The 16450-nt window shown below is 30.8% G+C and overlaps 1 protein-coding gene across 6 annotated transcripts in view; it reads left to right on the top strand.

Annotated features, from left to right (window-relative positions):
• Fur2 (furin-like protease 2) overlaps positions 1 to 10075 on the top strand; it is a 319156-nt gene extending 309081 nt beyond the window's left edge. For all 6 annotated transcript variants that reach the window (XM_070110819.1, XM_070110817.1, XM_070110816.1 and 3 more), the window contains one exon: positions 8158 to 10075. In XM_070110819.1, the coding sequence (XP_069966920.1) occupies positions 8158 to 8928 (771 nt within the window). In that variant the 3' untranslated portion in view covers positions 8929 to 10075. The remainder of the gene's footprint in view (positions 1 to 8157) is intronic.
• Positions 10076 to 16450: the final 6375 nt, after the last annotated feature.

Raw genomic sequence — 16450 nt, 5'->3', positions numbered from 1 at the left:
CAAATGAGAAGCTATAAAAGCGGCGGAAGCCAAATGGTTGAGCAGCACGAGTATGTATAAGTCTATATATTTGTTTATATGCATATGCGCATTAGGGTTGGTCAAAAATTAAAAAATATTTTTTGCTTGATAATCTGAAAAGAAGGTTCTTAGACACATCTACGAAAATCTCTGCAAGTTTAAGCTCTTAATTGTAACAGAAAGGTCCTCCGACTTCCCGTTTTCTATTGTTTTCTTATTACGAGATAGAAAATTTGAAATTTCGCTTCCAAACTGTTTAAAAGAATAGTATCTCGTTTCATAGATTATGTAGCAAATTGGGTGTTCTACAAAATGGTCTCTTACGTTTTTTTTCGTAAACTTAAAGGTTTGAAAGATATTTTTGAGGCAAACATTTTTTTATGAATTTTATAGCTCAATGAAAAAAATCATTTTAAATTGTAAAGCTCACAATTTTGTGAGACCCTTAGGTGTCTAAGGACCCATTTTTCAGAGTACCAAACGGAAAAAAAAATTTGTTTTTGGGCCCACCCTAATGTGTTTTGGCTATGTGTAATTTATGCTTTGTTGATAAAGCAATAACACATGTGCGTGTGTTGGTTAGCGCTCAGCGATGCGGGCCACGTATTTAGCGAAATGACGCGCTTAAATATCCGAGCGCTGTAAAATTCAAAACAAATAAATGGGTTACCGCTGCGCCTTTGACGTCGCGCTTACGTAATCCTATTTACCCCTTTGCTGGCGCGACCCATCAAACTTTTATGAGCGCACGAACGCACGCACTCTTATATAGCAAGTGCGCTTTTGCAGAACCTATATGCGCTTTGTGCGGTCACAGGCCTACTGACGACTCGTGCCTGTGTATGTATGTGTGTCAACTCTCTGGCTTAGGCACACGCTTCGCTTACCTCAAAGTGTTACCCCTATTCACCGCGTAATGCCTTCTCACCAGCAGACACGGCTAGTTTGCATGGCCTACCACATACTTCACTGCACACACACACACACACATGTCTACTTGTAAATATGCGCTTAGCTGTAGTAAGCGCATGTGTGCGGCTGTGTGTATGCTTGCGACCGTTTAGGCGCCCCGTAAGCGCGCAGATATTTGGTTTATTGCCATTTTATTGGTATGGTTGAGCGCACAAAACCAGAAAGTTAAACAACGAAACAGGATTACGAGCAACATATATGCTTGCTTACATATGTTCATATGTGTGTGTGTGTGTACGAACAACAAACATTGACTTACACACATAAAACGTGAGCAAATAAATGTTTGTATGTATAGCACGTAAGTGTTGGCCATAAAAGTGGTATATATGTATGTACGTGTGTGTACATATAAATATATATGTGAGTATATGTATGTGTATACCTTCATAAAAGTATGTATGTGTATATATGCGGGGCAAAACAATTTTCCACCAATAGCCATTGAAAAATTGCTTGTCGTTTAGCGTCTGCTATCACTGTCGCTTGAGCAGTTGCGCCTGCTTGCTGTCTCGCTTATATTGGTATTTGTTTATTGCTTTGTTATTGGTGCTTTTATACGTTGTTGTTGGTAGACAGTAATTGGGTATTCGCCAAAGTCACTCGGTTTTGTTGGTTGACCACTTCCCAGTAACATACTCGGTGACTATTGAACAAGTTGGAGTATAATAATTTGAAAGTCTACATTTAGGCGTAATATACCTTATAGTTATGCTCAAGCTGCTTCGCGAAGATTTTAACTTCAGAAATCGAAGTATTTAACTATTTTTGAAAAAATTAAATGTTGAGGAGATTTTATAAATAACAATTTTATTTTCTTTTTCAAAATATATTTTTGCATTAACAAACTCGTTTCACCTTGAGAGGGAAATAATATAGGCAGTACTTTAATATTTTATATAGTTTTTACATCCTTGTTAGATTTCTAATTGTCAACATATGGCATTTCACTTGCCTCTAACGTTGAGGAAATTTAAAAAATTATTTTGTAGAATTAATCCAAAATTATTTTTTATAAATAATCCGCAATTATAGATTACCCGTTCAAGGAAAAGTTGTAACTTATCTATGACCAAAAACTTAACTCAAGTTCAAGCAAGGTTGGACACAATTTTTTTTTTAATTTTTAGTTTAACCAGAATTAAAATTTTTTTCAAATTTCTGCTCCCAAATACTAGATTATAAAAAAAAGTAATAATAATTCTTTAATCCAAAAACTCGGAAAAAACTTTAAAAATTAATATTTAAAGCAGCTTAAAAAGTAACAAAATTTTATCAAATTTTTCAATTAAAAAAAATTATGTTTTGGAATTTTTAATTAATTTGCACTTGCAGTACGCGCAACCATTTGGTTACCATTTTGGTTATATTTGTAAAAGGAAAGCTCATTTGTCTTATTTATCTTTAGTTACCTTGAATTATATTTAATAATTATTGTGTTTCAGTTAGAAATATGTAAATCTAGCATTTTTATTGCTTTTCATTTTGTATCAAAACAATCTTATTTTTGCTACTGCAATTTTTAAGTACCAAAATATTTTATCAATTTATTGGTAATTTTTGTTTTAGGTTCACAACTTAAACTTTCAATTTTTAACTCAGTTTTTGCAATTTTTAGCATAAAAACGAATTATGCAATTTCAATATTGATATTGAATTTTCAAGAAATGAAAATATTGAAAATTCAATTTTTATTCAAAAATTTTTTAATTGGGAAGTTTGCACCCCTTCAAACTCATTGAAATAACTTAATATTGCATTTATCGTTTATGCTATGCCAATAGCAAAATTGCTCCAGTTAAATATGCTATTAAAAAATCTACGCTGGCAAATACTCCAACACTGATAAGGTCTGTATTATTCTCTCTAATATTTAATAACAACTGCCTCATATTTCTAAGTACGAATTCTTATAATAGCCTTCGAAATCGACTCACCCTTATTTTAGTCTACCAATTTGATTTGTCTCCTTCATCAATTGTCAATGGCGTATTGAATTTTCCATACATACATACATATGTTTTAGGTTTCAGTCAAAATGAGTTCGTACAGCGTATTTCCTTTTATGGCCTCAATTGCATGACTGTATGTGACCAGAATCCCCCTCCAAAGCGAATATTCGAGTTCTTCAAAACATAAAAGATCTTAGAAAACAAAAATTGCGAAACTGGTGTGATTTTTTTTATTTTTTATTATTTTTTTTTTTGAGTATCATTGCGTGGTTTTTCATTTTTCGATGTGTTTACAAAAAGGAAAAAAAACCAATATTTTGGTTTGAGTTTGACTATGAAAAGTTTAATGTTCAAAACATCAAACAAAATGTGTTCAATTTGCTATCTTTCTCTGATGCCTTCCTTTCTTGTGAGATTGTCAACATAATGGAATTGATTGAACAATGTAGGTAACAATGTAAACTTTACATTTTCATTACCCTCATGGAATACTTTAAACTACTCAATTACTTTAAGCAATTCTTTAGTAACATACAATTTTAAGAAAAATAGTAGACTACTAGAATATAATCGCTATGCCTGGAACTACAGAATAATTATAAAATATTTTTTTCACGAAATGGCAACTGCCTGAAAAACAAATAGCTTTTTACCACTTTTTATGACAATTTCGAATTTTTTAAAAATAGTAAAACTTTTTATTTGGGAATATGGCTACTTCCGGACAAGTCTAGAAAGAAAACTATCTTAAAATTTCAGATAAATCATTTCAGAACCTGAGGCTAATGTTTTGAAAAAGACAGTTTCGAAAAAAATGCCCTTACAATTTTAAGTTAAAGCTAAACCGGCCAAGTTGTAACGACACTAAAACGGCTACAGTTATGAAAATAATTTGAGTTTTGAAAAATTCTTTCACAGAGATATTTTTGATTATCTAAACTGTCAAAATACGTAAAAAAAAATTTTATTTTTGATATTTCGAAAATTTTAAACTAGCATACCCAATTAAAGAAAGTCACAACTAGATAAAGGTATGAATATGAAGTTATTAACAAATTTTAATAATGAAAATTATTATTTTTAATAAAATTTTGTTAATAATAATTTTAAAAAGTAATTTCTTTGATAATATCATTATCACTTGGCCCATTTTTTCATAGTTTTTTCTTAAGAAAACGAGTATGAAAAGATCACAATCCGGCAAAAAATATTCAAAAATTTATCAAATTTTCTCGAAATTATTCAATGATTTAAATTTGAAATCTAAAATTTTCAACAAAGAAAATATTTCCTTACATATTTATAATACCAACTGCCCCTTGTAATATCATTTAATAATAGAAAATTCTGCTTGTAATCGCCAAAATGGCTGTAAACTGAGATTACGGTGATAATGAGTCATGTTCAACAACACACAACTACTTATTAACGCACAATCTATGAGCTAAAGCTAAATACCGTTATAACGTTTAACATGCCACACAACACGGCCATCTATTGTACCGTTTTAAATGATAACAATGCGGTCTAAATAAAATATCTCCAATTTGCACAATGTCCACATGCCAAAACATCAAAATGCACATAAAGCAAGCATAATATTAGGCGCATGTTCTTATTAGTTTATTGTAGTGTGCAGAGCGTAGTGTGTAATTACAATATATATTTATATATATTTATTTATATGTATGCATGTGACTGTATATGCCTGTACTTTTGACCACCAAATGGACGCATTTGTGAAATTACGAATTTCACAAATAATGCAACGCTGCGTCCAAGGAAGGAAGTTCGACTATCGCAAATTTACGCTTTCGCATTTAACGCTGAAATTTTTTCGAAATTTCGCCTTTTTTTTTGTTACGCATTACACGCTAATTTTCGCGCTTGTGTTCGAAATTTTCGGCCAGACAACGCAGACCTTTCGCCATTCATGTGCGCCATTTACTATGTTTCCACATTTATATCCACATTTTTGCGGATTATTAGCATTACTAACGAGTCACACATATACGCACACATACATAGTAGAGCAACAAAGTTGCCTATATAGCGGCAGTGGTAATCACGATTTATTGATAGAATAGCCGCAATATGAACACACACGCACATTTTTATTATATTTGTTTCAAAGCTAAGTATGTGTGTGTGCGTGTATATTTATATGCCGTTGTGTGTAATTGACTGGTCGCCGTTATGGTACATTGGCTGCGCTAGTCAGTTGGTTAGTTGGTCCATTGAATATTACGCCTATTGGTTTGATCGCTTGAGCGGTTGAGTGGTGTAGCCGCTGCTCGGTTTGACTATTCGATTGACTGTTGGTAGTTTAGTGAGCGCCAATACTTATAATATTTACATATATAATATATATGTGTTTACATATATGTATCTACAAATATGCATGTTGGTCTAAAGTATGCACAGCAGGTTATCGGGTGGTGGTCGGACGTTGCGCGAAAATTGGCTCATTCTAACGAACACACCATAACGCTATGAAGTTAAACAATTTGTTATAGAATATCAACGCGCCTGTATGGCACTAATGGCTTGACTACCATGCAGATTTGCTTAACACGGAAGTGCATAACATGCAGGACATATATACAATAAATATATTATATATATTAGATGTCGATATAAAATTGTGATTACTTTTATTAAATGCGTCCGTGTCTCGTCTGTCCATATGTATTATATTATGATATGAATACATATGTATTTTAACTATAGAAAATCGCTCAGCGGTTGCAAACCACAAACTGTTCGGTTAGTTGCATGCATTATATTTCATCTAATGCACATTGTGGTATATATTTATTTGTATAAATCTTTATATATGCAACTTGCGACTTTGAAAGCTTCAAAGCTTTGATTTTATGGTACTTTAAATGAAAACTAAATAATGAGCAGTGTAGAAATTCTCGTTCTGTTTCAAGTTAACTCTCATAGAATGGCATATTAAATATAATAACTCACACAAAAACTTATCAATGCTCGGGGATTAAATATTTTAACTATAGGAAATCGAAAATTTTAATCCGAAATTTCTGGTACTATTTATTTGGAGGATAGAATACAAATATTAGCCACAAACTATGTCATCGTCACACAACAAATTTTTAAACATTTTGGTGGCTTTATGCTACATACCTACATATACTCGATGTAAATAAGATTTTATCATTTGATCCAGACTGATACGTACTTTAAAACAAATCGTTATTATCGCTTTCAAAATAGGTTCCTTTTGAGCCAATATAAACATGCTAAAACAATTTTTCATCAGCATTTTTATAATCCTTGTTCGGAATGGCCTTCAGTGCGAATGACTTTCAATAGCTTCAAAGGACTCAAGGCGCGTTCCCAGAAACGGATTTTTATTTTCGAAAACAGAAAGTAGTCACAAAGAACCAAATCTGACGCATACCGTGGTTTATTTTCATGTTCTTATCCAAACAGTCAGTCACAATTATGCCAAAATGAGACGGCCTATATCGTGGTAAAAAATCCATGAATTTTCTGGCCACAAATTCGGTCGTTTACGACAAACTGCTTCACATATACTTCCCAAAACGACCAAGTAGTATTCCTTATTGACCGTGTGATCCTGTGCAAAGAATTTATGGTGAACCGCACCACTGTAATCAAAGAAAACGATGAACATCACTTTAATTTTTGCGCGACTTTGGTAGGGTCTTCAGCCACGTTGTCAAGTATCTCATTTGCGACCTCAATTCGAGATCGATTTTGCAAAAGATTGAGATCTTTTGGTACGAGTCTAGCATTGACAAGCTTCATAACGGAAACATGAATGTGTATGTGTTCAGTTAATTCATTGGAAAGGTTCAGATACTCTGCTATCCTTCTGATACCAACACGACGATTTTCAAGCACTATTTCTTTAACTTTTACGAGGTTGTCGTCATTAATAGGGCTAAACGGACGATTGGACTGATGGTATAATATGGTAGCGTGTAAGACAAAGTAACTATCTTTATAAGTAAAAATTACTATAAGTAAAGTTTATTGCATTAATTAGACCATAGTAAGCCTAAAGCCCATATATCTAAAGCTGAATTTTAATTATGTCACACAAAAACTCTCACAGAAAATATTTTTCGGGGCAAACTTATCGTGTGACCCTTTGACTTTTTTTCGTTAATATTATATGAAGCTCCTCACCCTAAGTAGGACACGAAGATCAGCAAAGGTGTGGAAATAAAACTTGTTATTAGGCTTTTAAAGCTTTTTGACTCTAAGCGCTTATTCAGCTTAAAAGAGTAGTAGCTGAAAAAAACGAAATGTCTATAATTACTCAAAGCAAATAACTTCTACGACTACTTTTGTATTCAGCTCATTCGGCTTCAGAGATGAATAGCTGAATAAATCTAGTATCCGAGTGGTTCGCTATTAGAGTTTTTCCTTTGAAATGAGTTCTTTAACTGAGTAAATTAACTTTCTTTTTTCAAAAAGTTGACAACTATTGTTTAAATATTATTTGATTTAAGTGTTTTTAAATTGTTTCAAGAAATTCTTTTTTTTTTTTTTTTGATATAGGTATGTAGGTTTATTCAATAATTATGTATATATACGAGTAAGTTGTGTTTTACAATCAGGTAGCTAGTATATTGAAATTTGACAAGAACAATATCTGGTTTCAGTAAAATCGATATAAAGATTTCCATATTCTGTCTCCTAACCTCAAATTGTCTTTATTTCAGTGAAAGGTGGATCTTGGGTTTGAGGTCTTGTAAGGTAACTATTGTAGATCTAAATGAAAATGTAAACAAGAGAGTAGATTAGTTCAATTATAGTGACCAAATCTCCTGATCTCCGTGAGAGTCATAACTTCAAGATTGAACTTTTGTACCATTTGAGAGTTGATGTTGACCGTGAGAATGGACCCAAACCAGTTTTTTAAAGCAGTGACCACTTCTTACTGAGGACCTTATAATTGTTACAGCTGTTATTGTTTTAACTCTCTTATTATATTGAACGTTTTAAAATCCGTGTGGTAATTTAATGATCATGTGATTATGTTAACAGCTGGTTTACCAGTTATCTGCACAGGAGATTGTATACCTCTAAAACATTATAAATTTAAATATATGGTACATGTACATTACATAAAATTTTTACAACAATAATTAACTCCGATTGTTTTCAAAAGTCCAATCTAAGCTGATTATATCGCTTTCTTTTTCTCACCTAGCGCTCAAGCAATGCACGCGATGCAATTCGCTACAACAAAATACCAAATAAATCGGAGAAGAAACGAGGCGGCGGAGGTGGACCACGAAATGCCGCAACATCCAAGCTACTAAAAGCAGATGCCGAATCAAATCTGCATGAGGGCACAGCTAATGATGATTACGAGGACGAGGAGGAGGAGGAGGACGATGATGGTTACGGTTATCGCGATGAATGCGACGAAGTAAATGAGCGGTCAGCAATGGCCACAGAAGAGGTGCACGTCAACGAACTGGATATGCCAACGGTAGACTATAGAGGCAAAGTAGTTGCAACAGCAACAAAAACTACACCAAAAAGGGCAACAGGCACAGCGAAGTCGGTGGGAAACAACTCAACAATGCTGAGTGATATCGACGACATCGAATACTATTGTCGCGGCACGAAAGCAGTACTGCAACAACAACAACAACAACAGCAGCAGCAGCAGCAGTCACTAATAACTGGCGTAACGGCTGCTGCTAACGACAGCGTACACGAAATAAATGAGCTGCAACAAATTATGCGTCAGCAACGCAAAACGGGCAGCAGTAACGGCAGCAATAACAATACCAACAACAGTAGCCTAAACCGAAATGTGCCACCACGATTGCCATTTCTGAAACGCATCGAAACGCAGCAGAAACAACAACAGGCGACGCCAAATGTCGGTTTGAAGAGGTCACCAAAAGCGTCGACTGCGACGGCGGCGACAACCAACAACCGTGTGCTGAGCACCAATGAAAGGACATAGGAGTAAAGCTCGCGTTGCGTTGATAACAAGCAAGTAATGAATTTGCGTTTGTGATTGTGTATAAAGCGACAACAAAAATGAAAAAACTGAAAATTGTAAAAAATTAGTAGCTAAAAGCCTTTTATTAGTAAAATGATTTATATATATAAATTCACTAAACTGAAAAGTAGAAGAAACGAAATGTTAGAATAATGAAAGCAACAATTTAAGTGGAATTAGTGCGTACTGGCGTATTAGGGTGCGCTAAGCAATTAATATTAACATATATACATGAATGCTAAAGCATAAGTAATAGCAAAGGAGATGATGTCGGGTTCGATAATGATAACGAAAATTTTACAACAGCCACGATTTTGATTTGAAAAGTTCAAATTTTTACGCTGAAAATAATTACAGTCTTAGACTTAACAGAAACTTATGCGTATATGTAAACCAATTATTAACACATATAATGACTGCTTCTGTTGTTAAATCTGTTTCTGTTAATAATCATGTTTCTGTTGCCAATTTTGCTTTCTGTATAACACATTGTTTGTGCGGATATGTAAACAAATTTTTAATATAAATAATTTCTGTTTCTGTTCGCAATTTTGTTTCCGTTGGTAATCATGTTTCTGTTGTTAATTCTGTTTCCATTAGTAATTCTGTTTGTGCTTATAAATTTGTTGCTGATCAGTTTTTGGCTTACACGCATATCTTTGTGTACAGTGTAAACTGCTCTGATACACATGAAGTCAGAAGTCTCTTCTCTATAGGAACAGTAGCGGAAAACAGAAATTAACGAAAATAACTTTAACAACAGAAATCTTCATAAATTTATCTATGGCTTATTTAATTCATGTTTTTTCTTGCTTCCGCAGAAAATTTTTGTTTCGCTTTCGATATCTCCAGATTTATATATATATATGTTTTTTAATTTTTTTGTTTTGTGACACAACAACTAAATATTAATAACTACACAGTAAAACTGAAAAAAATCTTAACTACAAACTATCCACTTGTATGTAAATAATTTGTAAATTAGTAAATAACTACCACATATAAATTTATAGCAGAGGTAAACTACGTGTGAGCAGGCAGAAACCACCAGAAACTAAAGAAAAATATTGCTGGTTCATTTTGCACTACCGACACTTTCTCTTTTCTTCATTCACTGCAAATTTTAATAAAAAATACAAACTAATATAATATATAAAATATAGGCAGTTCACTTGCGCCTTCAAGCAAGAAACTATGCATATTACAAATATAAAATACAACGCCGCTTTCATTGGATTTAATTTTGTATATAGTATATATTTAAATATAAAATGCATATTTTAGTTAGCTCTTTTATATATTAAAAATAATATTTTGTTAGTAATTTTATTGCTCTGCTATATGTACTCGTATATTCTACGCCTATTTTGATGTAATTTTCTTTAATTTATATTTCTAAGGCATTGCCTGTATGCTAAATATCCTATAAAAATGTTCTCTATAATTTACGTATTACTTTTATAATTCTTAACTACACATATATATTTTGTAAAAGTCTAAAAAATGTATTTTATGATATTTTACAATTCAATTCTTAACACTTTTAATTTAATAATGATTTTATCTTAACTATTTTAAGTATTAGAATTTTGTCAATGTTAATAATATAACGAGAAAAAATGTTTATTTTTGTCTGTATATTGTTTAAAAATTTCTTAACCAAATGAAATTTATGAAAAAAAATGTTTTTATTTTTGTTTTAAATCTGATAAACTTGTTAGCACATACTTCCTCACCGTAAATGCGAAATATGAAAGTTAGCATATTTTTCATGTTTTCCTTTAGAATTTTGCCCTGAGCGCCACATGTATCTTCATGCAATAAGCATATGCAGCTGCAACCATGTATTTTAGTTAAAATAATAGCCTTTGGCTGACACAAAGGAATATGAAACTAAAGAGAGAAAAATTAATTTCACAATAACCATAATTCAAAAAGCCGAAAAACAAAGATTTCATAAAAAATTTTGCAAAATTACTCATGCTTGTCTCTCAATAAGTGAATCATTATAGGCACTGTTATTAAATTCTGTAAAGTATGCAATATTAACTCATGCTTGGCTACGCATTCTTGTGGTTCGTTTACAAAAACCAAAGTATGTAAAAAAATATTGCAGTTGCTGAAAATCCCAACTGAAGCTAATAATTTCTGAAACTGTTCATACATAACATACAAAACTGAAATAATTTTAAATGCAAATATACCTTCACTAACAGAATTTTAATATACAGCAGTGTAGCATAACAGCAAATTGCTGAGTACAGCATATGGCTTGGTATTTCTTTTATTAATGCAAATTTTAAAAAGTGTGTAGATTTCAGTAAAAAAAAACAGTTCTCAAAATTTTCAAAAGGTTTCAATAGATTTTAAAATGCTTACGAATTTTTTTGGCATGCACCCTAAAGCATAAAAATAAGTTATTTTTGATTGTAATGAACTGATACGAAGCTACTAGACACAAGAATTCAAACAGAATTTGAGTTCTGAAAATATTTAATATATAATATTTCTACATACGCTTATGAATAAATATATAAATAAAGTTTCAAAAGTAAAAGTAGTCGCCATTGTATTAACTCAAATAATATTTTTCGATCAAGAAGTTAAGACAGAATTTTCAAATTTAAAGACCCTAACAATCTGGGCAGATTTAATTAGTATATTGAATGCGCTTTCAAAATTTCATTAGAAAATTTCCTTCTAAAAAATATGCAAATAAAACTTATTATGGACCTATTCAGCAAATCAGATTCAGGGCAGAACCTTTCAAGAATAATTTGAGCATTTTTAGTTTCTTTTTCAAAACTTTGTTTTATCTAATAACACTAATAAAAAACTTTTTTCTTTCAAATAAAATATTTTCCCAAAGGTTGCAAGTTTATTTTGAAATTTGCCTTTATGTAATCTTTGTTATATTGCTCTTTGCTAACATACCGAGTATACACGAAGGCCTAAAACATAACGAACAGCAACATATTATAAAATATAGAAATCGGTTGATATAAACTTGGCTCATAGACATATTTTTACGTTTGTCTGGTAATGAGTGCTTCTTAACACTACAGTTTCCTATTGAACAACGGTTTTTTTTTATTCATGAGAAACTTTAAACTAAATTTGTTTTCAGAGCTTACAGAACTTAATTCTTTCAATTTATTATTTTTTTCTTTTTTTCTTTTTAATTTGTTAAGCTTTCTAAAATATTATTTGTTAGTTTTTGGAAATATATTTAATTTTTGCAAATATATTTAATTTTTTTTATTTTTTAATTGATTAGCTTTATATTTTTCTCTTATATATATATGTATAAATATATATCGGTTTTTTTAATCTTTGTTGTAAATTAATTTTTGATTTTTTTAATTTATAATTTTTTTATTTTTATTTATAAACTTTTTAATATAAATTTTTTTTTTGTTTGAAATTATTTAATTTTTTTTTTGCAATCTAAAATTTTCAAAAATTCTTTCTTAGTTTTGTTGATGATTTTCGTGAATTTTTCTGTTTGGCCTTTCCCTAAATTTTTGAGTAGTTGCTTCAAACCTTTGAAAATTTATTTTATTTTTTTCTTTATCCTTCATCTCTAATTGCCCTTAATTAAATCACTTTCACAAAATTTACTTTTTATTACTCTACACATTTGTGAATATTTTACTTATTTCTTTTTAAATTAGTTTCCATTATTTTGTAACCAATAACCACCACAACACTTCAATGCGTTCGACAAACTTCCACAAATTACGCAACAGCAAATATACGTGATTAATAATCAAATAAAATGCAATCTTTAAACTACTCATAAAATCAAATTATCGCCTTTTATGTTAAAACTTGTGTGCAGTATTGCAATTATTTGTGTAATTAGCAAATAAATACCAACAAACACAACGTGAAACATCAAAAACATGCAAATGTTATGTAAATTATGTAAAAAAGTAGAGTAGACTTAAACTAAAGTGAAATCGAAAAAGTAGTAATAATGATAAACTGCAGAAGACCACAAACAATTATTTGTATAATAACTAACAACACATAAAAAAACATTGCGAAAAGCGTAAAAACCAACAACAACAAACGAAAATGTAACTAAAACTTAATTGCCGTAGTTAGCGTAAAATTAAATTAATTAGCAACTTATTAAATAACTAGAATTTTACATACAAAACAATGAAAAAAACAACAAAAACAAAGTACGCAAGAATATATGAAAAAAAAGTAATAATTTAAATTGACATAAATACCTACATATGTATGCATATTCATAAATGTTGTAAATTAAATGTAAATAAATGGTAAATGTTAAAATAAACAGCAAATAAACTCGTAAAAAACAATTAATAGCGTGTGCACATGTATATACATATATAGGTATGTGTGTGTTTGTGTGTGTATGAAAATGCGGAAGCCATGCATATTAATTTATTGCAGCGCGGCGCTATGTCGTGCTATGTATGCACGTGTGCATGTGCATTAATGCATTCCACAAAGTACTGTGCTTTTGTATGTTTTCGGTAAACAAAAAACGAATAAATTTGCCGTTGCATTAAAACGAATTTACAGCTTCATTGAAAAACAATAACTTTTCCAACAACTGTGAATTGCAATTAGCAGCAACTCAGCATGCAAGATGAAATTAACAATTAATTAAAAGTCATGCAGTTCGCCAAAGACCCGACACAACAGCAGCCATGACAGCAGCTCCAACAAATATATAAACAAATAATGCAAATAGTTTGAAGATGACCGACCTTGAAAGTAAGAAATTCGAATTTCAAACAAATGTCATCCTGAGAACCAGGCGATCAGCGCTATTTCAATTGCTGACAATGTGTGCACTACACTCTCTCTCGCTCACACATTTTCTCACCACTTACATAAACTAGTAAGAGTTGCAGATCTCTATTGAGCACGTACGTATATGTAGTTGTTATGACAACGAGTCCTTGTGTTTGCATTGAGAGCTAGAGAGTGCAAAGCAGATGCATGCTGATTAGTGCATCAAGCGGACTCTCTCGCAATGCAAAACCGTTCGACTTGGAATTATACTTCACTAAACTCTCATATTTTTGGTCTCATTCTATATATTGTATATAAAATAATAAATAACAACTGACATGCTAATATGTGTATTATTATTTCTAAAGGTATGCACTCTCGGCAAGTCGCTGTGTGTTCTATGCGCGCCTGATAAACATTGAAGTTTTTTTTTTTATATATTTCCTTATTGTTTTCTTTTTTTTTTTGATTTTTTGAAGGAGCATTATTGTACAACCTTGGGTACTAGGCGACCAGAAAAGTTAGCACATATATTTAAAGTTAATGTTAGTAAAAAAGTATGCTCAAAACTACCAACAAAATCATTTTAGTTGCCACCGATGTGTTTTCATGAGCGCCTGCTAAAATTCTGAGGTTTAGTAAATTTATGTGGTCATACTGATCTGACTGACTGATCCACCCACATCAACTGATATTCCAAAATGAATTTTTTACAATTTTTAAAAGGAAGGACAAGCTTCCCCAAGCTAATAAGAGAACAGGAAACTTAACAAGCAAACAGAAAACTATATGATTTTTCTTTAGCTATAATACACAAAGAACAAATCTATGGATTTATAAAATAAAAATGTATGGAGAAATATATTCCAGAACACACTTTCTAAACGTGTATGCTGACCTGCTAAAAAATATATTTCCGGAAGCCTAAAAATAAAAATAAAATGTTTTGGGCAACAAAAAGACCTTCCTAAAAATAACAGGCGCACAGAAAACTCAGTGGATCATCAACAAAAAAATTTTTATATTTTATTAAATATTTTTGTGCACATACAATTCATTAAAATTGCATACCACGCACCCATTGGAATGTTCGGAATGCCAGCAACAGCCCAAAAGCAAAGCTATGACCACATATTAATATCGTCTTCATTGTTCAAATATAATCCTAGCAACTTGATATACATTTATGGGCACCTGGTGGAAAGATGAAAACACAAAACTGAAAATGTATGACGTCGTCAGCAGATATGCTGCAAAACTGCATAAAATTAAATTCGTTTCGAAAATAACCAGGCGCTCATGAATCATAGAAGACGGTGTTTCTTCCTTAGATTTACCAATTATCTATTATCGCGACTAAGTCACGCCACTAGTTGTTCCTGATTGGCCTGTGGGAACCAATAGTAAATTTTGCTAAAATAAGCGCTCAGTTACTTACTATGATTTTTATGCGCCTGTTTGAATGCTCTGTTGCTATCCAGTGTGTTGCGTGACCGCCGAATAGAGAACAAAAACAAAGTTGTATTTGGCAGCAAAGACACAAACCTAATTTTAACATGAATCGTGAGAAAAACTAAAACACAAACACGTTAATTTTTTTGACGAAAGTTTTTATTTAACATTAATTTTATTTTATAATAGTTAAAACCTCCTCTGAAAACAAAATTGAGAAGTACTTTTTTCTACATTTTAAAATTGTATCTTTCATGTGCCGCTTTATTATGTAGTACTGTTTATAAAATGTAAAAAATATATCTAAAAAAAATTTTTAAATTTTCTTTTTTTTCCAAAATACTTCCAAGGAAAGATTACTGCAGACAACGAGTTACCACTGGATGCATTTTCTAGTTAATCAATTTTTTTTTTAATTTTATCTGCCCATGAAACTATAATATTATAAAGTTAATTAAAAAATTTCAAATGAAAAAATTTGAAGTAATTTAAATATCTTTATATAAAAGCCAAATGCTTTTAGACTATTTTCTACAAAACTTGTCCAATGCTGCATATCTAAAAATAAAAAATTTCAGTTTTTATTCATGAAAGTGTGTAAAATTAAACTGTACAATGATTTAATATATTTTATGCGAGTTCATAGACTCGAAATATAAAAAAAATATTATTGTAATTAAAAAAAAGTATAAATGACATTTTATTTTATATTATAGATACATATGGTTAGTATTTGGGTATGTTTGTATGAGTAACGGTGTGGAGTGCCTGTAAATCGTTTAAGTGATTGACAACCAATTACATTTGTACATTATTAAAAAGTACTATCTACATAACCTTATTTGTACATTAAAAAAATATATATTGTATAATATTACAAAAATGATAACTGTAAAATAGTAAACAAGCAAATGATAAGAATGGAAATTTTTAAATGTTTAATAAGTATTTAAGCATTTATAAATAAATTTAATATTAATGCAAATTATATTGTACTGAATTCGTAAAGTGAAATGGTTTACCATACAACAAGAAATCAATAAACATCAAAAAAAAGTAACGTACTAAATACATATATAATAGTATAGTAATGCATATAAAACAAATATATACTTATATAATGAAGTGCATAAACTAAATAAGATAAGATTGATATGAAATTAAAATTAAAATTAAAATGAAAATTCAAACTATTGAGCGAAAAAACTCAAATACAACAAAAACATAAAAAGTGTAAAGCAACAAACTCGTAAAA

This window comes from Bactrocera oleae, chromosome 5 (genome assembly GCF_042242935.1).
Source record: "Bactrocera oleae isolate idBacOlea1 chromosome 5, idBacOlea1, whole genome shotgun sequence".
Lineage (NCBI taxonomy): Eukaryota > Metazoa > Arthropoda > Insecta > Diptera > Tephritidae > Bactrocera > Bactrocera oleae.
Note: the sequence above shows the minus strand (reverse complement) of the source record. Positions and strands in the feature narration are given on the sequence as shown.